The 27,431-nt window shown below is 33.6% G+C and overlaps 1 protein-coding gene across 1 annotated transcript in view; it reads right to left on the reverse strand.

Annotated features, from left to right (window-relative positions):
- Nucleotides 1–1,693: 1,693 nt before the first annotated feature.
- Nucleotides 1,694–27,431, reverse strand: part of LOC115210630 (translocating chain-associated membrane protein 1-like 1) — a 34,772-nt gene continuing 9,034 nt past the window's right edge. The window contains exons 2-13 of the mRNA XM_029779275.2: nucleotides 20,163–20,220; nucleotides 18,935–19,053; nucleotides 17,461–17,577; nucleotides 17,280–17,338; nucleotides 16,017–16,047; nucleotides 14,286–14,339; nucleotides 10,777–10,847; nucleotides 10,041–10,151; nucleotides 8,720–8,791; nucleotides 6,320–6,391; nucleotides 5,091–5,230; nucleotides 1,694–3,329 (exon numbers count right to left, since the gene is read on the reverse strand). Of these exons, the coding sequence (XP_029635135.1) occupies nucleotides 3,244–3,329; nucleotides 5,091–5,230; nucleotides 6,320–6,391; nucleotides 8,720–8,791; nucleotides 10,041–10,151; nucleotides 10,777–10,847; nucleotides 14,286–14,339; nucleotides 16,017–16,047; nucleotides 17,280–17,338; nucleotides 17,461–17,577; nucleotides 18,935–19,053; nucleotides 20,163–20,220 (990 nt within the window). The 3' untranslated portion in view covers nucleotides 1,694–3,243. The remainder of the gene's footprint in view (nucleotides 3,330–5,090; nucleotides 5,231–6,319; nucleotides 6,392–8,719; nucleotides 8,792–10,040; nucleotides 10,152–10,776; nucleotides 10,848–14,285; nucleotides 14,340–16,016; nucleotides 16,048–17,279; nucleotides 17,339–17,460; nucleotides 17,578–18,934; nucleotides 19,054–20,162; nucleotides 20,221–27,431) is intronic.

The following is a 27,431-nucleotide window of genomic DNA, read 5'->3' on the forward strand; positions in this document are numbered from 1 at the left end:
TGAAGAAACACCATTTCGACCCTGTGCTTGAGGAGATCCATTGAGTCAAGTACACCGACATCAAAATCAATGGAAACTGCAGTTGTGATCCCTGAGCCGGTGGCGCGTGGGGGGCACCAACTGAACATGGCCGATGCCAGCACCGCCTAGACTGGCTTCCGTGCTGGTGGCAAGTAAAAAGCGCTATCCAAATCATGGCCGATTGCCAGTGCCACCTTGACTGGCTTCCATGCCGGTGGCACGTAAAATGCACCCACTACACTCACTGAGTGGTTGGCGTTAGGAAGGGCATCCAGCTGTAGAAACACTGCCAGATCAGACCGGAGCCTGGTGCAGCCTTCTGGCTTCACAGATCCCCGGTCCAACCCATGCTAGCATGGAGAACAGACGTTAAACGATGATGATGATGATGATGAAGAGGGACAGGTAATCATCCTAGTCTATGTAGCTCCTCTGTCTGATAAACTGTTGATTAACTTCACCTGATAGACTGGAAGAGTTCCTGAAGGTTGCTTATCAGACTAAAATTTCAGAAAATATTTACAAGGTTTGGCTGAAAACATAAGTATGGCTATCAAAGTTGGTGAATGGGTTTGGTCAGAGATGGTGCGATTTTCGTATGCAGAACATAGTGATTGAAGTAGGCTGATGAGCAAAGTTTTATCTGATTCAAGACCATGGTCAAAAGTAGTTTTAACACAAGAAGATTCTGCATTTGTGTCCAACTCCATACATAAAACTCCTAGCAAATATTTCCTCTCTACCACATGCATGATCAGAGTGAAAGCACCTTCTCACTTCAAACCAACAAAGGAACAATTCTTCAAGAGACTATCCTGATCTTTGGCAACAATGCAATGTGTCTCATTCTCAAGAAGAAGCCCTCCAACCCTGATGATTATTATTGACTTAATGCTTTCATTTAACATCTCACTTGGACTAGAGCACCTGCAAAGGCCATAGATAGACCCTTTTTCCAGATCAAACCATGGAAAAAAAAAAACAAAGAATCTGTCTCTATAGTAATAACAACTGTCCAGATGGAAGCTAGATCACACTAAAAAGTCACCAATTGTTCATTTTGCCAACTATGTAGGGAGTTTAGTTGTGTAAATAGTATAAGATCTTTTTCCTCCACTCTCAGAAGTCTTCACAGACTTTCCAAGACAAGTGAAATCAATTGCTTTAATATTCTTTTAGTCAATGGCTGCTGAAAAATCATGGGTAGAGAGAGAAAAAAAAACTGAACAGTGTTTAATACAGCTAGAGTGGACACAATATGTGACCTATGCTGATTTGGTAAAGTACGTCTGAAAGAAAAGCAGGACTGTTTTGGTGAGTGACTAGTTAAACCAGTTCTCAAACTTTCAAAAAAAAAAAAAAAAAAAAAAAAAAAAAGAGAAAACAATTATTTGGATGTGAATATATTTGATTTTATTAGTAAACAAGCACATATATAAAAAAAAATTAACATGAAATGGGATGGGGGAAGCAAATAAAAAAAAAAAAACGGCCACTAATACACTTGAATTTAGGATAAAATTACATTCTAGTATATATAATTAGAGCACCAAGGGCCAATCATAAAAGGGTAAAAAAAATTTCAGTCATGGGTTTTTTAATTATTCTTTCAATACTTATTTTGATACAAAATAAAGAGTTGGGTTTATATTCAATTTATGCAAGTTGAAGCAGTTTGTGTTGGGGCCACCCCCACCTTTTTTTTTCTCTTAGCAACTTCAATAAAAAGTTAATTCTTTCCAAACCCATAGTTTCTATAGAGTTAAACATGAGAAATCCCTTCTTGGAGAGAATGTAGTCTAATCGTAGGTCACTTTCCCCAGACATGTAACTAATCTTCAGTGAAGTAAGACTGAGGTAAGAAATAGAAGCATTCTGCTTTAAGGGACATTATGAACTGACTGCAGTGAGTGGGATGTGAATTTTCACATCACAAGCCAACAATGATCGTTATTCTATTTGGTTAGCTTTTTTTTTCTGTAACTTTAATGAAACCTTTCTCTGAACAAAAGGTCCTATTTTGTGTAAGGATACCTTTAGATTTGTAGTACATATAGAGAGAGTTTCGTGATTTTGTTTTGAAGTAAATATTCATTTTAACAGGTAGTATTTACATATCTCAAAAGGTTGCAAATTATTTGTGAAATATTTTCCCTAGCTGGGGTACTTAAATAGCTTCTTTAAGTCTGTGTGTAGGATTATATTTTTTCTCATATTTAACTCAATTTTGCAATCACGATTATGTGCCTCAAGGACAAAAGAGATGTTTGAAGTCAGAAAGAATGCTTTTCATAAATTCTACATAAATAGAAGTGTTTTGCTTAAAGAGTAAAATTTAGAATGTGTATGTCAACACAGACTTGTAAAAAATTGCTTTAAGTTAAAGCCAAATTTCCTCTGATGATCAACAACTTAATTATTGAAAATTTAAAACTCTAGACTCCACAAATATAGTACAGCTGAGTCTCCAAACACTTACATTTTAACATAATCTTCACAGAAAGACTTAAGTTTATATAAATATTGAGATTGTCATGTACTATCTATGAAGTTAGATATTTAGCTAGGCTCATACCAACCTGGAAGATATTTAATTCTATAAAGGATATGTTGTTAGGCATAATTTCAAAGTTAAGAAAAAATGTAGTGGTTTATTCAGAGTATATAAGTATATACACACCAAATAATTCTATTACATAAGACTAAGTTCTCAAATACTTTGCTTTGACTTGGAAGATAAATTTGATACTGAAGAAGTTTAAAACATTTGAAAGTTAGTTATAATGAACCAAAAAAAAGTTAAATAACCAAGAAACAATTTCAATAAAAAATAAAACCTAATAACTAATTTAAGCAGACACATACAGTTTTTAATATATATAAAAATAGATTGATCCATTCCCCATACATAAACATATAAAAGTTTTTCTTCCAATGACAAAGACAAGATGCACATTTTCTCTTTGCATTTTAGAGTCCATTTACCTATAGATATATTACTTCAACATCCAAAAAAGAAAAAAAAAAAACAAGTTTTATAACAGGATATGATGAGGTTTCATTAAAGGATAGGAAGGGGGAGAAAAAAAAAGATGAAAGGATCTGGGTAGGACAAGAGATGTGAGTGTTGCAACAACAGATTTGAAACAAGACAAACGAAAACAACACAAAACAAGCAACACAAGATGATATGATGAACGGTCACAAAGTGAAGCAGATGTGTTAATTCTTCTTTCCCTTGCCTCGAGAACGTACAGCACCGTTTTCTGTACTGTGGTTGGTGTCAGAGTTAACAGCAGAGCTGGAATCTGCAAGAGAAAGAATAATCAATCAAGTTCTGTAGAGAAAAGCAGTGTGTGTTGGAGAAGTCTACAGCAATGTAAAGGAAACATTAACTCCCTAGAATTCTGTTTAGTCTGTTAAATGTAATGCTTATTTATTAACACTATTTCGAATTCATCATTAATTATCTTGAAACTTCAAAGTTTTAATGATGTGATTGTTTTAGTTTTAGAAATGATATAAGGTGGGTGGGTGAGGCCAGATGTAGCCAGCTTGAATATAGAACAAGTGGAACATAGAGGCCAGACAGATGTGGCTAGTTTAAAGGTCAAAAGGTTAAATACCAATAATAGCAAAATATTGAAATATTTAATCAGTCCTGGTATTTCAGGTAAAATATCTCTTTACAAGTGGGCCAGGCTAACGGATCCCACTCGACATTTTTAAATAAAGTTATTTTGCCCAAAATACCAAAACTAAGCAAATATTCATAATGTAACATTTCAATATCATTTTTATTGATATTTGATTGCTACTTATCCTACAATACTTCCAGCAATCTAAACCTTTTAACAATATATCTAATAAAAGATAGGCAGATGGAGGAGTGGTAGCAGCATTTCTTTTCCAATAAGAAACATTTCACTTCTATCACACGAAAGGTATGACTAACATATTCCTTATTGCTTCTGAAAGCTTCAAGTTTCATGTAAGAAATTAGTTGATGCAGGGGGAAAAAAAGCAAAAAACAGAAACACCCTTTTTTGTAACAAAATTGCAGTTTGATTCAGTTTCAGAGTTAAGATCCTGTCTAAATTGATTTTTACTTTTCATCATTTTGAATTTCAAAAGCATTTGGGCAACTGAGCCATTGAACTAGGATATGGATTATCAAGTATTGTATATCAAACCAACTACAAGGTTTGTTGTAGCAACTGAATGACTTGAGTCAAATTTTAAAATTTTAAAAGTACAGGAAGGGCATCTAGTCATACAAAACTTGCCTCAACCAATTCTGTCTGACCCACAGACATTAAAACAATGAAGATGAGACTAAGATATTAAAATAACATCTTCAAACTTAAATATTCACAATTCTTTTTTTCTACACTTTGCATTAATTTTCAATTTAAAGTAAAGATATTTATGTGATCTCAATACTACCAAGCCGCATGACTACTGCACACTGCAACAGGTAGAATAGACAGGAATCCAACATAAGAAAGACTAGGTATCAGAATGATAGCAAATTTCGTATTAGTGTAAATGAGTTGATAAAGACAAACTATTCTGTTTGCTGATGAAAGTTTCTGAAACATTTAGAATTTAATGAAAATTGAACTTGTGCCATTTAGAATACAGTTCTTGACTCCCACCATTTTAAAATGTAGCTTAGAACTGGAGTAAATTAAGATCTGAATACACTCATTAAATTAGGATAGTAAAACTTCACAGAAAATAGAAAACTGCTTTAACCCTTTTTTCTCTGTTAAATGTAATTTACTTATTTATTCACATTGTTTTGAATTAATCATGCATTATCCTGTAGCTTCAAGAATGTGATTGTTTAGCTTTAAAATGACATTGTACGATAGGTGAGGCCAAACCTGGCCATTTTAAATGCAAAAGGATTAATAAAAGCATTGGATTCCAACTGTAAACATCATGCTAAAATGAAAGACGAAGAAAGAAATAGGTCAATTTCATCAAGACGAAACAGAGTCAAAAGCAAGAAAGTTAATGCTATACTTTACTATGTCAGTTCAAATAATGAAGATTGTTCTTACCTCTCAATTTGATAATCTTTTTCTTCGGTGATTTTTTGTTTGACAGTGCACTTCGCTCTCGCATGCGTACAATATGGAAGTTGATAAAGTTCCACATCATCCATACTTGCAGCAAACAGATTGCAGATAAACAAAATATTCTGCAAATGACAAATAAATGCTCCAATTAATGCAGTGGCTAATTATTGTAAAAATGCTTAATGAAATCTAATTTTTATACATTAAACTTTTTAAATTCTTAAGCAAAAATCTTCAAAAATTATCAAAAGAAAAAAGAATATCCAGGAGAAGTTAAAGACAAAATTATGAAAAAAAAAAAGACTAGAAAACAAATTGAAGTGTCTAAATAAGATGTTATTCAAACAGGGTTTCTGAAAATTATTCCATTCACCCTGACACTATTTCAGATGGTGAGGAAACCATTCACATTTTTTTTCTACATTTTTATTTAAGTCAATGATTAAGAATTAAACCCTTTAGTAAAGATAGCCAGGTTTTGTCAGCCCAAGGCTATAGCAGAAGACTTGCCCAACATGCCACACAGAGGGACTGAACCTGAAACCATATGGCTGGGAAGCAAACAACTACAACTGTTGGTTGAAGGAGCCTTTTCCTTTGTGAACCCAAAAGACCCAGTGAAAGCACGAACATGACAACAGCACACCATGTCTTGAAATATTGTGTAGTAGGCAAAGTTCTAATTTTTTTTACAAGTCAGCCAGTGGGAATTTTTTTTCCTATGACAATTGTCACTAAGCTTTTGTGTTGTGTAAAACGAGTGTATATGCACAGATGAATACACAGGCACTGCTGAACGGAAGCAAAGTATTAAGAAAAACCCATCTGTACTTTTAGTGTATTAAGTTCTAACTCTTTTTACTCCACAACCTGAGAAAGTTTTTAAAAAATATGCCAACTAATCTCCCCTTTGGTCAATGTAGGCAAAGGGGAGACTAACTTGTTTAAATCCCTCCCGACTTAATAAATTTCGTATTTATAAGCAGACATGCTTGACCACAGATTTAAGCATCTTTGCCAGGCACTCAGCAAAGTGCATTTGACAAGCCATCAACTCTTTGCTCATGAAGTGAATAGTTTATACTGACTACATATTATTGCTTGTTTTTGGTCCTCAGTTAGCCCTGATTGAGTGCGCTTGACAGAAGGAGTTGCTTCTTTCAACATAAAATAATATCAGAAAGGTGTAAAAAAGAAATAAAGATTTTTACCTGATTAACATAGTATTGAAATTGCCTGACTGAAAATCTATTGATGATTGACTAGTCTTCCTTAAACCATACCTAGAGGTAAGAATAAATAAAATATGAAAAAAAAATTCATTACTGTATTTTGAAAAACAATAAGTTACTAAACCATCCGAAATTGCCACTAGTTCTATGATACAAGAACTTGTTTTTAAGTGGTCACATCTAGTCTAAAGCCTTCTATAATAAGAACATTTTGTATAAATTCCAAATTGTTATTTTCAAAATTAAGTTAAGGCAGTGTATTTTTCTAATAATATGGTCACATAAAGATTAATCCTTAACTGTAAAAAAAGTAACACAGTAAAGAGTAAGGCAGGACATCCAAATGAATGTAAATACCTTAACATTCAAAAAATAACAGACCATAAAGCAAACGAAAAGCAAAGATGAGATTACAATTAATTGAGCAATAAAAACTGGATTCCTGGCGAGTGCACCTTCACGAGTACTGCTGCACAAGAGTTTTAACTGCAAGGAAACTAAGATGAATTCCAATGCAACACTTCTTGGTTATGGCAAATTTCAAAACAAATGAGCTAATTTGAAAAATTTGCTTCAATCTTTCAGAATACATATTTAAAGCAAAATTTATGACAGCTTTTTATTATGATATATATTGTTAGGGGGAGTGGATTGGCAGAATTGCTTGTAGTATTTCATTAAAAGCTCTTTACATTCTGAATTCAGATTCTATTAAGTTTAACTTTACCTTCTATTCTTCTGAAGTTGAGATAAAATAAGTACCAAGTGAGTATAGTACTGAGGTTGAATATGCTCCTTTTAATCAAGAAAGCTGATAACCTATTAATGGATATCTCTGATCCCTGAAAGGTTGGGCAATTATTTTGCTACACTAGAGCATAGATTTTTTTAAAAGAATGTTTTCACATACACACAAATATTAGGCCTCAAGTTGGCAAAGTTGTTACAACAGAAAATAGAATACTTTGTGGTATTTTTCCAATCTAAACTTTACTATGCTAAAATATCAATCCAGTATAAGGTCAATTCAATTTTCCCTCATTTTACATTTTCTCTCTGTAAGAAATCTGTTGTGTTCAAATGTGAATGATACTCCATGAAAAGTTGTAGGGCCAAAAGGCAAGAATCTATTTTTATAATTTTACTGGCTGGGTCTGGAGGAAGGGACAGGGCCTATAGTCTTTACAGGATCTCCTAGATGGAAGAGATGGATACCATTGCTACTTCTTAACTTATGTAAGTCAACCCCAGTGGCAAAGATGTAAGCAAGGCCTACATTCTAGAAAGGGGTTGGACACAACAAACATGATGAGAGGTGGAGTGATAAGTGGGATGGGACTGAGTGAAGGTGACATGAGCTTAACTAGCCTTGAGGAATAGTGGTAGAAAAGCCAGAGAGAGAGGCAACAGCATGCTTATGAGTTTGAAGCTTGAGTATCTTTGACTCCATGCCAATAAGTTGGGGGTTCCTTTCTCTATGCAATCTAAAAGGTTCGTATGTGTATGTCCACAGCAGCAGCAACCTCCCAAATGCAAGAGCAACACTGCATTGTGGGTCTCACCAGAGCATTGTAAAGTATCAATAATTTATTGGGGGGTTAAAGTATCTTCAGGTCTTGAAGAGAGATGCAAGTTGTTTGGAAAGGGTGTTGGCTATATTAACAATGTGTTTTTGCCTGGAGAGATCTTCATATGATAGTGAGACCTAACAAATCAGTGTAATTAGTTGAGTGCTGCTGTGATGATCTGGAGTTATTTCTAACAAGTCAGGTAATAATGTAAAGGCTCCCCCATCAAAACTGGTGAGGCTGATAATATATTCAAAAGTCTGTAGGTAACTGTTAGAATCAAATCAACTCTAACCAAAGAGATTCCAGTCATGGCTATCACATTTTTTACTCTGGCAGCACATGCAGGCTACACCATCTAACATGATTGGAGTTAAATTTGGCTGCTGTTTTTAGCAGGCCAATTCACTATGCAAAAGCTCTTTTGTTGGTTCAGTTTCTGTAGGTTGATGTATATAGGGAAAGTGAAGGCAAAAAAAGAGTGTTTCTGTTTTAGGGAGAAAAGACTAAAACACCAAGAGTTTTTAGGGTACAAAAGTGAGGGAAAGAGAAGGAGGCCTGTACAAGTTTTATGTCCATGGCTGCCAGCCCCCAAAAAGCAGGAAGTGTTATAGTCACAGGAGAAAAGAAGGAAGGACACAGCACATCTGGTGGTTGTAGCATGTTGTGGAGAGATTTGCAAAGCAACTGAGATGCCATTGAGGGGTACAACCGAAAATGAAGGGGAAACAGCTTCTCTATCCCAAATATGTAAGAAGGAAAGTAAAAAGGGCTACTTATAACAGTTACAAATTGCTCTAAATATACTCACCAGAATGTTAAAAACGCCAATGTTATTATGCACAGTCGTACAATTACAAACAAAACATTCCATACCATAAACCTAATCAAAGAGAAAAACAAAAGACACATGAAAGAAAGATTATGAAAACTAGCAACATTAGGCTGATCGCTTAAAAAAATATTGTATGGATAATTTCAAAACAAAACCAAGCTAAAAAATAATGAATTATATATATGTGTAGGGGGAAATGGCCTACTGTTCAGAGTGTTGAACTCATGATCACAAAATGTGGTCTTCATTCTCGGATGGGTGGTGCATTGTGCTTAAACAAAACACTTCATTTCATCTTGCCCCAGTCCACTTACCTGTAAATGGGCAGCCCTGTGACAGACCAGCATTACATTAAGGGGAATATTGGCCTCTGCACCTGGCATCAATTGAAAGCTACAACAAAGCAAGGAAGTGCATTGTGACCAGCAGCATACAACATCCAACTGAATGGTCGATATAGTGATACGCACTAGAATATTTGATAAATTCTGAATCATTGTTCATGTCACTGTTGAAATTTACTTATTTTTAGTGTTTGTATCAAGTATATATGACTCACATTTTGGGATAACAATTTTTTCATAATAAATTTCTTTTTTATATAGCTGAATGCCCTTCCTAATGCCAATTACTTTACATAAAAGCACCCAGCACACTCTGTAAAGTGTGCTGGTATTAGGAAGGGCATCCAGCTGCAGAAACCATGTCTTGCATTCTATCCACTGTACAGTACCTTACGCCAACGCCTTCAGTGAAATTAGTAAATGGAAACTGTATGGAAGCCCATTTTATGCCTGAGTATGAATGTTTACATTGCATGAAAAGTATTGAGCAATAAATGGTGACACTGTCATTCCCTCTCAAAATTGCTCTCTAGCTCTGTTTTAGAAGACGTGCAAAATAAAAAAAAAAAAACTCACTTCAAAAACAAGTGAGAGGAAGGGCATCCTATGTATTTTACAAAACCCCTAATTTTCATTTTAGTAGAGAGTGGGAGACAAAAACAGGAACCGGTTTGTCAGACAGTAAACTTGAAACAAGTGGAATTTATGCAGAAACAACAGTAATAGATTTTGCTTGAGTTAATGACTGGAATACCACAAAAGAGTAAAAGTTTCTAGATCCTCTTCTCTCTGGATTTCTTTATGAAAGCCAAACATCTTGAAGAACTTCTTTTACTCAAATGTTTCTGCCAGCAACAGAAAATTTTTTTTCTTTTTTAATTTGCCAGAATTAGTTCCGTTTCCAATTTGTACCCTATTCGGTCTTAGCAAACTTCAAGAAAAACAATACTTACACATTAGATGCTATTTCTTGTTTTTCTTTAAAGTGCAACAAACGAGCAGCATGGAAAACAAATTCAACCGTATAATGAAGCACCATTATACACAGAGCAACCCGTGTGAAACTAAAATGGAAAAATAAAAGAGCAAATTACGGAAAGCAAGCACAAAGTAAATTTTGTACAGAGGAGGAGATGTAGAGAATTGCAATTGTGTTCATTATTATATTACAGGCATTTGCTTCACTAACTATGGTTGAATAGATTACAAAAGAGATACCTTCCAGATTTATACTTCCAAACTATGATGCTGAATTATTAATTACTATAAGGTATTCAGCCTGACATTTTGTCATATCAGCTGCATGAATATGTGCCTACGAGAAAAGATACCATTGGTTTCTTTCAAAAGAAAGCAGAAGAGCAGAGTGAAGTCAGCTGAATCAACTTTATAATATATTTTTAACATAAATTCCTGGAGGATGAAAAACTAAGCAGATTTTGGTATGATTTTCATTCGAAACTAAAGACAAAGCTAATTATTGTACAGAATTTATTCTGGTGCTCAACAGTTACATTCAAATATCTTCAAAAACAAAATAAAAAATAGTAATGATCAGACAAAAAAAAAAACCTATCAAATATTGAATTTTACTAAAAATGGATATTAATATAAACAAATGTGTATAAACAGAGAGAAGTATGTGTGCAGAGAACAGATATACAAGAGATAAAAGAAAAAATTACATACTTGAGTACATATGCAATTAAAATAGTAGCAAGGTAAAAACTGATATATTGAACTCTGGCAGATATTTCATCCTAAAATAGAGTAAAAAGAAAGAAATTTTAAATTGTCAACAATATAATTGAACGTTATTTTTGTAAATGGGATGGGAGTTTATTTCTGAATGTATAACAATTTGCAAGCACAATTTAAAAACAAATATTTTCTTCATGGAATTCTACAAGTTCATAATTTCCCGACTATTATCCTTATCAGGGCCTATATTTATGTAGTGTCAGTGGCCTAATGGCTAAGAAAGTTAATTTAGAAATAAAAGTTCTTAGTTTGAATGTAGCTTGGGACTAATTTTTGCATCCAGAAATAAAACAAAGATCAAATCAACTAAAATTCATTTATATGAATAATAATTTTATTTCATTTTCACTGTTGAATTTACCATACATATTGTACACCAATTCTCACAGTCTGTTATCATAAAGCTAGTACTGGGATCCAGTGTTAAGTCTAAGAGAAGGGCTTAGAAACTACTATGAGGTTGAATACTGGCACAGTCTCTTGATGTGCCCTAGCCACAAAAAAGTAAATATCGCAAGATACCTGTAACAGAATAAGAATTGTTGAACTTTGAGATAGTAGAATGATATAACAGCAGAAGCAGTTGTCATATTTGATATTTAATGGATGTAGATGTGTGATAACTGATAGTTTCAAGATTGATTAATGAAGACAGACACTTCAAACACTGGAGAAAGCAGCAGGTAGAGGATTCAAAGAAAGAATTTGCTTTGCATCTTTAACTTTAGATATCTAAGTCTGAATGCAGATGAAAACAGATCAATGTACCATTGGTATTCATAATCAATTTTATGTTTACATAAATTAGAATGGCTATGAATGTAAGGTCCTGCACTTATTGATCATTTAGTAGTAGTTGAAAATCTTACTGTAATGCTTTCAAGTGAGGGTGAGGGACATCCCAGCCCCACACACAACAATAGGTTCCGCCTCTATTTCACAATTGACTAGTTGAGCAATATGAAATGCATCTATTTAACCAAAATGCATAGCCCACAGATACACAACAATGTAGACAATTTGGTGGTACGTGTCAATCACAAGTATGACTGACAGTCTCATAATAGCTTCTAAGTCTTTTTCTCACCCTCTACATAGGATCCCAGTCCTAGCTTCTGACAAGAGACAATATGAGTACTGGTGTACAGCAGTTCATGATAAATTCAACACAGAAGATAAAATATATAATTCTCTGGGCTATAAACTTCTTTATAGAAATAAACTTTAACTGATTTAATCTCTGATCATCATCTTAGATGTTTTATTGCTGAATGTGTAGGTAAACCCAAACTACATTCAAACTAAGAACCTTTTATTTCTAAATTAACATTCTTATCCACTGAGCTACTAACACACTGACTAAAGGAGGCACTCCACCCCATACTAAATTCACACTACATGAACCACTGCACCCATAAAAGCATTGGAAAAACAAATTTACAATAATGGACAAAAAAAATAGTTGATCCAATTCATATATTTCAAACTTTCACTCACATTTCTTATTAATAAAATTGTCTTTATCAAAGAAACCCTAGTTAATTTTTCTTTTCAGAATTTTATTTTAGGAAGCCTAAAGGAGGCTCATATTGTAAGTTACAGACAACTTTGTGATATCCTTAGGCATTGTTAACCCTTTTGTTACCAAACCGCCCGAAAAAAATTTTGGTTAATGTGACCAAGCCGCCCGAAAAAAATTTTGGTTAATGTGACCAAGCCGCCCGAATTTACCTATTCGTATTTAAATGAGAATATCAGAGCAAATCTCTTTAGTACATTCGTGAAAACACGTATTATACTTCGTAAAGAGTTCAACTACAGTTTTGTACAAAAATCGAAGTGTAATTTTAATTCCGTGAATTTTGGGAGATTTTTTCCCGAAATTTGTTTCTATTGTGTTTTCAAAATTTGTAATTCTGACAAAAAATGGATACAAATTTCATTATATCAAGCAGCAAGTCAGAATTCGAAGGATTTTCTACTGAAGACCTTCATAAATCTAACTATGACTGAAAAAAAAAAAAAAGCATGTGGTATTTGATAATGAATCTGATGTTTCATTTTCTGAAAGTGAAAACAGTGAATCCGAGAGCTCCGACAGTGATAAAGAAAATGAATTGGCACCTGAATGGAGTGAAAATTTAAAAACTGTTTCTTTCGGTGATTTTTCTGAAGAAACTGGACCAAGCCACAGACTTTCCCAGAAGAGTAAAGCCTTAGACTATTTCTTTTTACTTTTTCGAATGAGCCTATTTGAAATCATTACGGCGGAAACGAACCGTTACGCTAAATGTAAACAAAACAAAAGAAAGGATACTTTGTGGTTTCCCACAACCTTAAATGAAATTAAGGCTTATTTTGCCATAAATATTATTATGGGTATCAGAAAGTTACCCAGAATAACAAATTCTATCGTAAAATTTTGTTGTATACCCAATTGAATATTAGCTAATAACCCATTTTCTATAGCGATGTTTGAACAAAAATTTTAATAATTTTATATTTTGTTGAATTTACCTGTATCTACCTGCAATTAGAGTCACTTTGTGACAAAAATTATAGTATAGAATTGGTTGAGAACATTTCATTAAATTATCTTCCAAAAATCAGATTAATATATTGATAAATAAAAAAGTTATAGTTGTTTAATGAAACCAGACTAAATTTATGATTACGTTAGAAATTAATTGAAACACATAAGGGGTGTATTTTGGTCAGAAATATAGCAACGAAAGGGTTAAAGGTAAATAAGACATTTTTAGTTATACTGCAGGTAAAAAGAAAAAGAAACAATAACCATCATCATTTTAATGTATATTTTCCCGTGATTGTATGGCTGGCAAAGTCTGTTTACAATCAGTGAACAAACATGTAAACAAACTCGCTCTCACACACAAACACACTGATGATCAGCTCCTTTAAGTTTCTTGTCTACTAAAACTATTCACAATAGCAGTAGACATTTACCCAAAATGACATGTGGTGGAACTGAACAAGAAACCACTTAGTTGAGAAGCTAATATTGTAACCATACACTCATACCCAAGAATACTTATATAGAGAAAAGCAAAATAGCTTCTGCAATTAAAAATACATTAATAAATGGGTGAGTGTCTTCTATTATAGCCTTGGGTCAACAAAAGCTTTGTGAGTAGATTTGGTAAATGGAAACTGAAAGAAGTCTGGTGTGTATGTGCGCGTGTGTTTGTACCCCGCTACCTCTTGACACCAGTGTTGGTGTGTTTATGTCCCCATAACTCAGCTGTTTGGCAAAAAAGGCCAATAGAATAAGTTCCAGGCGTAAACCTCCCCCCACCTCAAACAAAAAACTGGGGTTGTTTGAGTTGAGTAAAAGTTCCTCAAGGCAGTGCCCCAGCATGGTCACCGTCAAACGACTGAAATAAAATAAATAGAGGAACCTCTTTCTGAAAACTTACCTTTTTAATTTTTTGAAAATAAAGTTCAAAATAACAATGGATCCAGTAAGAAATCTAGAAGGAGATACAGAAAATCAATATCATCAGGTTTCCATGTAAACATCAATTAAACAGTGTAGAAGGCATGAGAAAGGGAAAGAGAACAAGTTTCATCAGTCTGAAAAACATTTTAAGTTTTCATCACTAATGAGTGTTAGAGACCCCCAACACGAAAACATTTTAGTGATTTTAATTAATAAGAACAAAAATTTGTAAAGTTATTTCTTTTACACACTGCAATGGTTTGATGAATAAATATGCATTTGCAATGCTAAATGAATGTGAATCACTGGCTTCAACAAAGTATTTTATTTAGAAAAGAGATGAATTTGTGACTCACATGCCATAGACCTATTGGAGACCACTTAATCATATACAATACTATCCTTATAAAATGATTAATCTACTTATCCACTCACTTTAGTTTTAATATTATTGTACATGCTGACTCCATTTAATATCTGACAGGCGAATAAAATATATATCAATTATACAGCTAGGAGGAGTACAATATTGACTCTGAATGTATTTTTTTGTCTAATATCAACCGACATTTAATGACAAGGATGACTTTGATATAGATTTGCTGATCTAAGTAATAGTAGTGACAGAGGACTGTGCAGAGTCCAAAAGAGTAATAGTAATGACAGAGGACTGTGCAGAGTCCAAAAGAGTAATAGTAATGACAGAGGACTGTGCAGAGTCCAAAAGAGTACACTGGCTCACTTCAAAAAGTAAACTTAGAATCAGTAGAACCATCATTGTTTCAATGTCCACTTTTCCATGCTGGCATGGATCAGACAATACTTTTGTTGATGCAAATTTTTCTAAGATAAGATGCTCTTCCTGTCATCAAGCATCCACTTTTATCAAGCAAAGTCTACTAAACAATGAACAGTTCACTGCCTCAAAGACACTTTCATGGAGGACACTGGATACATGGTGGCCTTTCTTTAGGATCATCATGGTTGCATAAAAAGGACATGTTTATATTCATATAATTTACTACATCTAATATATATAATCTCTATGTTTCCTTCCATGATTGTTGCTAACTAGCATTGATTAAAGCTTGTAGGAAAGGTTTCGAGCAGTGGATTAGAAGAGTTCAGGCAAACAATAAGGAGCCTAGGAGTTAATACTAATCTAAATCAGCAATTTTCAACTTTACTCCAAGAAGCAACTAATGTAGATTGAAGATACTTGCAAAAATACCACACACTTGTTTTGCAGATTTTGTCTCTTCTGTTGCTTTAACAAGGCTTTATACTAAGAAACTTATTGTTTAGCTTTTATATTGCAGAAAAAAAGAAAGAAAAAAAAGAGACAAAATGCCTTAAAGTAAACCAAACTTACCACACAGGGAAAACATTAAAAAGCTGCCGTTAGCTCAGCCTAAATACTTCTATGGTATGCAGATCACAGAAATACTCAATCAGTATATTTATCAAAACCAGCCATTAATGTGGTATGTTATTCTAAGATTTAGATTTTAAATATGATTCTAATTAACAGATAGTAAAAGAGCTGAGATTTGATTGACAGACTGAACAGGTTATGTGACTCACAGAAGCTCAACTTCCATTGGTTCATTACAAGAGAATATTTCTGCATTAATATATACATGGAATTTCAAATGTGATTAACATTAGAATGAAAATCATACAAAATTAAAGCTTTAAAATTTCTTACCTGTACAATGAAGAAAAGCTTGACAACAAACCTGGAAAATAATGATATTGGTTAGAAAGACAAGAATTAAGTTAACGATGATGATGATAATGTCAATTACTATATTTTACACTGTATTACAAAACACTCCACAACTTATAATGACAAACAAGATTTAGTCAAAGAGTCCTGGAGCAGCCCACCAGTTTACCAGCTCCTATTAAACCATTCAACCCATGTCAGCATATTGCAATTGACACTACAAAGCTATAGACAGTAGGGAGGTGATGGCCTTTATGCATGTCTCCGAGGGAAAACATGCCACACCACACCTTTGAACAAGGCCTTAGGCTCAGTTCAGATGGCAATGTGAAGCTGCTGAAGATTGCGGTCAAACACAGCCTAGAGAGGGTTGTTGTTGGAAGACCATATGTGTGGCAGCAGGATTCAGCTCCTAGCAACACCTCTAGAAAGAGTCAGAAATGGTTGGAGATTTTCTACAACTTCACCAGCCCTAATTTCTAGCCTCCTAATTCCCTTGATTGCAATCCCATGGATTACTATATGTGGTGTGTGATTGAAAAACACCAGACACCAACTGCTCTGTCTGCAATATCAAGGCCAAACTGGTGGCCAAGATTAAGGAGGCCTTTGAAGATCTTCCCATGGACACATTGAGGAACACATGCACTAGGTTTCAGAGTCATCTTGAGTCTGTGGCTGAAACTGAGGGTGGCTACTTTGAGTAAACTTATCTCCTAGTCATAATCTAGTTGATATTTTATGAATTCTTAAAATACTTTTATTTTTGGATGGGATATTGTGGTTTCCTTTTATGTAAGCTGTTAATCTAAGCTCCAAAACCCTGTAAAATTTATCACCTAAACAGAGCCAAACAAAGAAACACTTGCTTTGGCACTACTTTTATATATGCTTTTCCATATTCTGCTTTTTTAAAAAATAATTTTATCCAAAATTTATTTGATCTTCAAAATAAAACGTTTTCATTTACTATAGCACAACCTCTATAGCAAGGGAAACAAATTGAAAATGTGATTTGATACTCATGAGACATCTGCGATAATAAAATCTGCTGACAGAGCTATGTTGGTGCAAGGCTTATGATGCACCAACTCTAAGATGAAACAAAAAGAACACTTCATAGAAATGGGGCCGCTCAGTAAGAACACTTCATAGAAGAGGAGAAGTCTGGGCAACCCCAATTCTTGCTAGAAAATACAGCCAGAAACACAAGGTACACAAAATAAAACTAATAAGACTTACGGTAATTCAGCATGAGGATAATATTCCCATAATGCATTAATGTTTGTGATATAAGCTTCCTGCACAACATAGAAAAAAAAAAAGAATGTGCATTAGGTAACAAGGCAATAACATAACAGTTAAGGTGATTTTAATGTAATCATTAATGTTTAGTTTCAAATGGAAGAACAGAATAACTTACCCGAATAATAATGTCTGCTCCCCAAAAAGCCGATAAACCAAAAAATATAATTAACTGGCCGGACTCATTGAATTTACTGTGTTTTACCTTGGAAAGGTGCATTTTTCGATTGAATTTCTGAAAAGAAAATTAGCATTTGAAAAATGATTTAAGGCTAAATAATTAATTTTGACTTTTTAAAGTCTATTTTAAAGGAGTAGAAAGCTCATTATTTAACCCCAAATTCCTCCATTCTGCCTGGTTTTCTTGTTTAAATTAGGTTTGACTCCAAGATAAGGTTTTGTTTTCTTTCTCTAAAACATCTCTATACACAGCTTAGAGAATGTTAACCCAAATATTCTACCTCTTATGTTCAAACCAGCCAGAGTTAACCTCTCACACCTAGCCTATAAGGTTATTTTAAAAAGAAACAATCATATCATTGAAATCTCAAAGCCTGAGACAATGCATGATTAATTCAAAACAATGTGAATAAATAAGCAATACACTTGATAGAGTAATCTGAATGTGAAAGGGTTAATTATTAAAACTATTGTAGCAAAAAGATATAATTATATAACAATTACATGGCCCAACCCATGCCAGCATAGAAAACAGACATCAGATGATGATGATGATGATGATGACATTACATAAGCAACATAATATTTACTTGCAGTTATTCATTAACAATACCAATTCCAACTTTCCATCATTGGAAAGCCTTCAATGAATATGAAGTAGAACCTTCGCGAGGATAAAAATCGCTGGACTAAATGGTTAGTTTTATATCTTATTGCAGCTGCTGTACTAAGCCTTTAAGCAAGGCAGAGGATTTAGAGAATAATTCGAGTTACGATCCAAGTGAAAAAAACAATGTTAACATATTCAAGGCAGAGTGCATTCACAGCTGAATAGAAATAATTATGCAATGACAAGAAAACTATGTTACGTAATGACTAATATAATTCTTATTTTATAGGAAATACAGAAGACAACTTTGGACAAGTTTTGGTCTTATTCTGATCTCAATAGAAGAGCATAGCCTTCATATTTGCTGAAGTAATGATAAAAGAATCACACATATGTACAAGGCTGTACATCTCAGCCATGCAAGCATAGATGGAAAATCATACAAGAGACAAGAAAGGAAAATAATTATAATTTACTGGAGTGTGACAAAAAGGATAACATGTTTCTCATTCATTAGATGAATGAGCATGTCCTTTCCCACTACATCCTCTGAATAGTGAGTCACTCATAGCTTAAAATTACATAACATTTATTTAACGAATACCATAGGTACTTAAACAGGATGTACTGAACAAAAGGCAAACTATAAACACTTTTGTAAACTAATAGTATATGCTCAAATTACAGTGTATTGCTTTTAAAATTTTCTACATAATAATATGAAATTAACAGAAATAGCATAAAAGTGTACCAGTAGTATTAATCTGAATGATAATTTTGCAATGAATAATACATTACTTACATCCAAAAGATATTCCTGGATGATAGCATGAACAATTATGCAAATAAGCATGTAAAAAAATACAGCAAAAGCATCTTTTGGTCCATAAGTGTAATAATTAGCCTGGGAATCTTCACTGCCTATAAAAAAAAAATAGCACAAAATCAAGTTATAACAAATCAATTACACATGCAAATTATACAAAAAGTCATAACTATACACACACACACACACACACACATATCTGTAAAGAACAGAAATGGGTTTTAAATTCACTACAGCTGCTTTGGTAGAATTTTATTGATGTATTCCTAAATTACATCATAGCATAAATCCACCATATTTAGGTAAAATTTTAAACAAGTATAAACAGACAAGGTAAAACTTGATGTCCTATCCAACCATCAACATGATATATGTGTGTGTGTGTATATATAGTATATACATATATGATGGCCTTCTTTCAAGATCTGTCTTCTAAATCCATTCACAAGGCTTTGGTTGACCTTGGACTATAGTAAAAGATATCTAAGGTACCACACAGTGGGACTGAACCTGAAACCATGTGGCTGAGAAGCAAACTTTTTACCACACAACCATGCCTGCACCTATACGTCTATATTTCTGAAATTAATATAAGGAAATATCCAGATTATAAACCATATTTTTCATGTTTGATACTATTTCACTTAGAGCAATCATTGATCATCTTCAAGTGCTGTATACATACTCTGCATTCTAAATTTAAAACCAAACACAGTAAATGCGTATGCATGTAGGGAAAGGACATCTGAAAATGACTAGGAAATCCAGCAGCATATTGAAATGCAATAAAAAGATTGATAACCCAAGATTATTATATGCTATACTAAATAGGACACATTAGGATACACAACAAATCACTGTGCAGACAGTGAAATTGATTTATGAAAGACCTTCACCTTTGCAATGATTACTTTTACAGCATAAATTTACTTTATCTATCTTTACTTTAGATTCAGCTAAATTCTTAGCCAAGTAATATCTCTTTTAATCAACATTACAAGCAAATGAAGGAGTCTCTATGCAGTCACTTGAATAGCTAAAAACGGCAGCTGAAATTTCCTCAACATTACCTGTCTGAAAAACAAAGAGTCACAGTTGGAATAGGTTGGATCGTAAGTCTGATCAAGCAGGGCTGCAATACAAGACGGCTAAAAACTTGCTGTTATATAAATTTAATAAATTCTAAAATAATATTCTTACTTACCATTGACGGTGACATTGTGTTGCATTGCTATAAAAAGGGATGCCACTGGAGAGGTGACCTGCAAATAGATACAAAGACAGTTTGACTCCAAACAGTAACAATGTGAAACATTCCTGAGACAATAAAAGGCAATGGATCAAACTGAATATGAATGAAGATAGATTATGGGAGATGACTTTACATTGTATCTGTTGAAGAAAAATGAATAGGGAGAGGAAAAAGAGGCAGAAAATATTTTCATTATTCAGACATCTTGTCAAGTTGAAGCTTTCTTTCAGTAGATCATGGATTCCACTTCACACTGCATTTAATCATTATTAAAAGGCATCTTTCAGATCATGTACTTATGTTGTTTGGAGATCTAAAAAATAATAACTTACACGCATGCTACTGTTTTTTATAAAGGTCATTTTGAACAAAACGCACACTAAAAATTATGAAAATATTTATAGGAGGAAAGTTAGCGTCCATGACCTTTGAAGGGCCTTCAAGTATGATATAGAGTATAGGTAAAAGAAACTGTAACACACGAGTTGTTACAGCAGAAGCCAGTCAAGACAGTCATCCTCAGACCAGTGACCTGGTCAATACACTTGCAACAAAGATGTTGTCAAAAATACCTCAAGGCCAGCTGGTGGGGGTTAAATTGACTGTTGAATTGAAATGACTATCTTCAATTGGAACCCTTTCCACTCAGTTGTGAAATAAAAGCAACCCCTCGTGTTCTTCCAGTAAATCAGCAATCATCCATGAATTAACACAAACTTGATACATTGCCATGCATGGAAGGTTTCGTGTTAATGTTGCAATGTAAAGATTGTTGAAGTATAAAATTAAAACTGGGCAAAAACTAAAACTTCAGAAGAAAAATATCAAACTTAATTCTATGAAACAAGTATAATATAGCATTGCTGTAAGACAGAAGCAAAACAGATAAGTAGACACGGGACTGCTAGCTCATGAACTGTGGGTTCAAATCCACAACTGGAATTTTGCTTTGAACAAGTAACAAACTATCTTAAACACTTCAGTTTAACCTGTCAGTAATGGCTTCAAGATCTCGGAATTTTACTTGCAGATAGCAACTATGACAGGGACTGTCAGAAATGGGGGATCAAGAAGAGCAGTTGTGTGCCATGACGTTTGCTTCCTAACCACATTGATCTAGGTTCAATCCTGCCATGTGGCAGCTGGTATAATCCTGGGTCAACCAAAGCCTTAAGACTGGATTTAAAGGACAGAAACTGGAAGAAGCATGTGTATCACCATCTCCTTGCTTTGATATCGCCTGATAGTTATAAACAAATGTCACCATAATAATAATGCAAGTGGTGTCCTTTATTCTCAATTTTCTATGAAAAAAAACATATCTGGTTATGGGGAAATATTAAGTAAAAGGTGGGGATTGGCAACAGAAGAGGCATCTGGCTGTAGAAATTCTGCCTCAACAAAATTCCATCTGACACATGCAAACATGGAAAAGTGGACATAAAAAACAATGAAATAATGAAGAATTACTTAATACTAGATAATATGAAGCTAAACACAAGCTTACTTTTAGGTTTTATCAAATACTATTAATGTTTAATGCAGTGCAGTAGAACATATCTCAGATTTTGAAATATTAAATAGCTGAATGGTATTTAGCCACAGGATGTGAGCCTATGTTTCATATATAAGATTTAAATACAGTTAATGAAACAGCTATCAATTATAGTATTCCGTAGAGAGATAGAATGATGAACTAATCTAATCATTGCAACTGTTGGGAGCTACATGTCTGGGGTTATTAAAAACTAAGCCACTGTGATAAAAATATAGCAATTATAGTAAAGCTATATGAATCAAGTACCATTTATTCAAGGCAAACACCCTTGATTTGGACAATTGAGGTTCTGCTCCAGTTAAAAACTAGTAAAACAAAACTACAATTACAGTTTTAAAAAGAAGTATCATTATCATTGTTTAAGGTCCACCTTCCATGTTGGCATGAGTGGGACAGTTTGACAGGAGCCAGCTAGGCAGAAACCTGCACTAGACTTCTGTGACTTTTGGCAAGATTTTTACAGGTGGATGCCCTTCCTAACACCAACCACCCAACAATGTATATTAAGATAAATATGAGGATCACACACACACACACATGTAAAGACAATGATAATTGATGTTTGATAGGTTAAGATTTATGTTTACATTATTTTTGTCACAGAAAATTCAAGTTTACTGAATTCAGTAAATTATTTTCTTTCAAAAAGATTAAGAATTCAAAGTACAACCAAAATACAATCAGTCTGAAGTTACAAAGTTTGAAAGTAATAACTGAAATATTTTCTAAAAATTAAAATTTAGCGTATAATATTGTGGAAAAAAATAGATTCTTAGGAAGTATAGTGGTGATCTGAATACATAGCTGATTTATAAGAAGGTACCGGCTACTTTGTACAGAACTTGTAGAGAATATTATGTGAATAGGCAATATCTGCTTAATGAAAAAGGTGCTGAGAGCAGACTATGAAGTCTTTATAACAGAAGAAGGCCAAGTGAAGTAGTGGTGAGGATATTGGCTGCAACATGTGATAACCAGGGCTGGAGAGAAACAATTACTGGGTTACTGGAGGCAGAGTTAGTAAAAAAAATGTTTTGAGTAATTAAATGTAATTTGTAACATGTTAAGATTTCCAATTTTCAGATTCTAGTTCAATTGTTATCTCTACACTGAAAAATAAATCAGATCTAAAAGCTTCTATGAAGGAGACTGGATGAAACAATTGATTTTTAACAAGCACACACTACATTCTCGGAGTGGTTGGCATTAGGAAGGGCATCGAGCTGTAGAAACTCTGCCAGATCAAAACTGGAGCCTGCTGCAGCCACCTGGTTCACCAGTCCTCAGTTAAATTGTCCAACCCATGCCGGCATGGAAAGCAGATGTTAAACAATGATGATGTTGGTCAATTTTGTGTTTGAATTTTTGATTTAAGCCCTTTCTATATAGACAATATTTCTTTAACTTTTTAGAAACATAATTTTAAACCTTTTTTCCAATTAAAATTTTTATTCCAGTTAATGTAATCTTTCAATTTACATTTCCTTCAGTTTTACGTTCAAACAATCCTTTAATCGTAAAGGGTTATGCATCTGAGTTTATTTCTTTGAACCGGTCAGCACTCAGGTTACTCTCTCAAATATATTTATTCACACACATTGTTTTCAACTAATCATTCATCACTTTGTGCTGTTGAAGTTTTGATGTGATTGGAAATTTTCAAAATGACATTGTAGGGTAGGTATGAGATGCAGGATCTAGCCAGTTTGAACATAAAAGAAGGAGAATATTTGGGCCAGACATGGCCAGATTAAATGTTAAAGGATTCAGTTGATTTACATGCTCAAAGTTTTAGTTTTAACTTTGATGTACTTTAGATTTTTGGTTGTACTTTGAATTCTTAATCTTTTTGAAAGAAAATAATTTACTGAATTCAGTAAACTTGAATTTTCTGTGACAAAAATAATGTAAACATAAAGCTTAACTTATCAATTATCATTATCTTTACATGTGTGATCCTCATATTTATCTTAATATACTTTGTTGGGTGGTTGGTGTTAGGAAGGGCATCCACCTCTAAAATCTTGCCAAAAGTCACAGAAGTCTAGTGCAGGCTTCTGCCTAGACGGCTCCTGTCAAACTGTCCCACCCATGCCAACATGGAAGGTGGAACTTAAACAATGATAATGATACTCTTTCTTGAAAGAAGCTGCTGATTTTCTTTTATAGTATTTTTATAGTTTCTAGACCCCAGTTGAACCGTCCAACCCATGCTAGCATGGAGAACGGACGCTAAATGATGATGATGATCATCATCATTTTACTTTATAGCCTTTTGACAAAAACAGCCTCTAATTTAAATTTTGTTCCATCTTACACTCAATTACTTGTAACTTCTTTAATAAAAAAAAAATACCGCTAAAATGCTAAAAAAGCGAAGATGTAGCTTTAAAACCAAATTAACAATCTAAAATGCTAGAAAGTGGCACAAGGATTTATATCATCCATGAAAAAAATATTTCAGGGCTTCAACTGATAAATAGCTTCCAATATTAAATACTTATATTAATAATGGTATATTTATATAAGCTTATAGCAGTCACTGAAGAAAATAGTCTAATAAAGGGGCAGAAAAAAAAAAGGCTTTCCTATCAAGGAAAGCCTTCTTTTATCAATTTAAAAACTTCCAGAATGTACTGATAATACACGCCAAAATAATTGAAAGTTAGACAGAGCAATGTATACAGATGACTAGCAAGATTAAGTTAATAGGACAATTAGCATAGAATAATGGACAATTTCACACACTCAACATTTTTTAAAAATACCACCAACTCTTTTCACTCAACTTCAAATGCAACAAACAAGTTTGTACACGTTTTATATTTACTCTCTTAATACTAACTTTTATCTCAGGCTAAATTCATCCTGTAATCCTTCTTAACACTCTTGGATACAGAAACACAGTATTTCCAATTTAAATAAAATGAGTTACTTTTAGATAAAGTATGATACAGTATGACCTCTTATCAACCCAAGTGTCAATATTGAGCTAAATATTTAGCTCAGAGTAGTTTAATTCTTTTCACTTTTGATCTATTTCACACTGACATGTTATTGTAAAAGTAATATACAACTGAACGGGAAGCAAAGAAAAATGTAGGTAGGTGGTTCAAACAAATGATTTGTGGTTAGACCAGTAAAATAGAAATAAAGCCAAGTTTTGAAGCAAAAGCCAACAAGAAAGCATCTATACAAATCACCAACTCAATACAACAACCAAAACTCAAATCCTTACTTTTATTAAATATTGGGACAATAAGTTGTAAGTCCTAATAATCCCCAAAGCAACAGTATTTAATCATTTAGTTGCCCTTCATACCCAAAATTGTTTTTCATTATTGATATAGAATATTTACAATAATTTGTTACATTGGCACAAGGCCACATATGAAATGGTGGTTCTTAGCTAAATGTCTCCAGTACATGACTTTTGATAATTAAATGTGGAAGGCAAAAACTACTTGGCATGATTTGAAGCCATTACCACACAGATGAAAACGTTTTAAAGATTAACATCTCCATTAAATTTTGATTCCCACTGAACATCAGGAGTCCTATTCTTAAATGTGCTTATAGCAACAGACTGAATTCAAATAAGAAACCTGCCTTTCAAAAAGTGACTGTACACATCTAGGAAATAAGGCAGCTGCAGATCAAATGCACTGAAATGTAGTATAGATTAATCTTAATTCATCAAAACATCTAATCACCACTAAAAAGTTGAATTCAAGACAAAAATTATTTCTAACTTCACTTCAAGGTTACAAATTTGAGAACGATATGTAGGCAATACAGTTGACACTAGTACTTGACTAGTTGATATTGTATCAATCAGAAGTGATGAAAAGTAAATCCTAATATAAGGAATTTAACCAGTTGCTCTATTTCTGCTACTCTACAACCAGCATTTATTGGCTTCTGCTATTGAATTGCAACCATGCAGGGCACTATCTTCAAGGATTTAGTAAATTATATTGACTGCAGTACTTATTTTATCAATCTTTTGTTGAGCCACTAAGTTGCAGAACAAATAAAACAACAAAACCACACCTTTATTTCTAACAGCTTTTCAAATAAAAAATCCTTTAACTATTGCATTCATGGAAAATCCATCAACAGCAACTCATTTGGATCCAATTTCTATAATTTTAGTTTTTCTAAAAGAAAGTCATTATTTGTAGGTCAATTTATTTTGTAAGATCACCTATTTCAAATGTATTAGTTTCTGAGAAAATTGCCTTTTCACTAGTATAGAAGATCACTTGTTGAACAAAGCAAGTATTTTAGGACAGTCTTGTAATCAATTTTTAAATAATACCTCTGTGGATTCCTAATTGCATTTTTGCTAGTTTTGAGGAATCTTAGGAGAGAAACCCTAGTTATTATACATAGGTAATGTGAAGTCTTCAAGAATATGTAAACCATGACTAGCTTATTCATCTTAACAACTGAGGAAATTGGAATAAAAACAAAAAGCAAAACACCAATAAATCTCAAGTATATAACAATTTGAAATAGTTACCATGGAAACAAAGAAATGTGGTTGAAAAGTTTGTTTTGCAACTACATGGCTTAGGATTCACTTGCATGGCACTTGAGGCAAGTATCTCTGACTCTAGCCTCAGAATAACCAATACCTTATGAGTAGAATTTGGTAGAGGGAAACTGAGCAGATACCTGCCCTGTGTATTCATGTAGAGCAGTGGGTTCCAAACTTTTTCAGGCTGCCACCCTCTTGACACCCAGGCCACATTCCTAGTGCTAACCATTGCAAAGAGACTTCTTTCTGAAGCAAATTCAATGCAACTCTATTTCACAAATAAAACTTAACCTAAGGAAGCCATTATTTTGTTGCCTCTACATGAATCCCTACCCCATTATTGCACCCCCCCCCACACTTTTCTTCAACTTGGAACTTTCTACCACTCCCTGAGGGCAATACCACCCACTTTGGGAACCAATGATATAGAGTGTAGATATTTTGGTAATTACAATGTAAGCGAAATAGTATAATCGTCAATGAAATCAGATTAGGGATTCTATTTTTGGGAGTTAATCCTTTTTGTGCAACACTAGACACCAAACCAATGAGGGAATCTTTTATGGGGTCACTTGAGTGAAAAGTTGCAGTAAATCACCAAAACATTCAACTCTATCATCTAAACATGAAAAAAAATAAAGATTCTGGATAATATAATGCAGAGTTCATGTGGCCAGAAAAACACGTGATAGGATAGTTGGGATGCTTTGGACCAGAAATCAGTTTAAAACCAAACATTTAATGATATCAACAAATTAACAATAACAAAAAGTTAATTTCAGAGTATTAGTTGTCTATAAAGAATTATAATTACATTGCTAGCATTTAATTAAAATATGGAAATCAACAATTTTGGTCAATTAAATGATTTGCTGGAAATTTATATATTGAAAACAACTTTCATGCAAATGGTAATGCTGTTAGTGCAGGTCAATATTGATTGGATCAATAAGGAAAATGTGGTACTTTTTGGTTATCCCACCCCCATTAAAAAATTGGGTTATCTCCCCACTAAAAAGCTGAGTTTATGTGGCAACAAGAGATTGGATTAAAAGATCCTTTTGATCCAATACTTCAACACTGTTGACTTTTGGCCTAATCGACAGGCATGGTATGATTT

This window comes from Octopus sinensis, linkage group LG4 (assembly GCF_006345805.1).
Source record: "Octopus sinensis linkage group LG4, ASM634580v1, whole genome shotgun sequence".
Taxonomy (NCBI): Eukaryota; Metazoa; Mollusca; class Cephalopoda; order Octopoda; family Octopodidae; genus Octopus; species Octopus sinensis.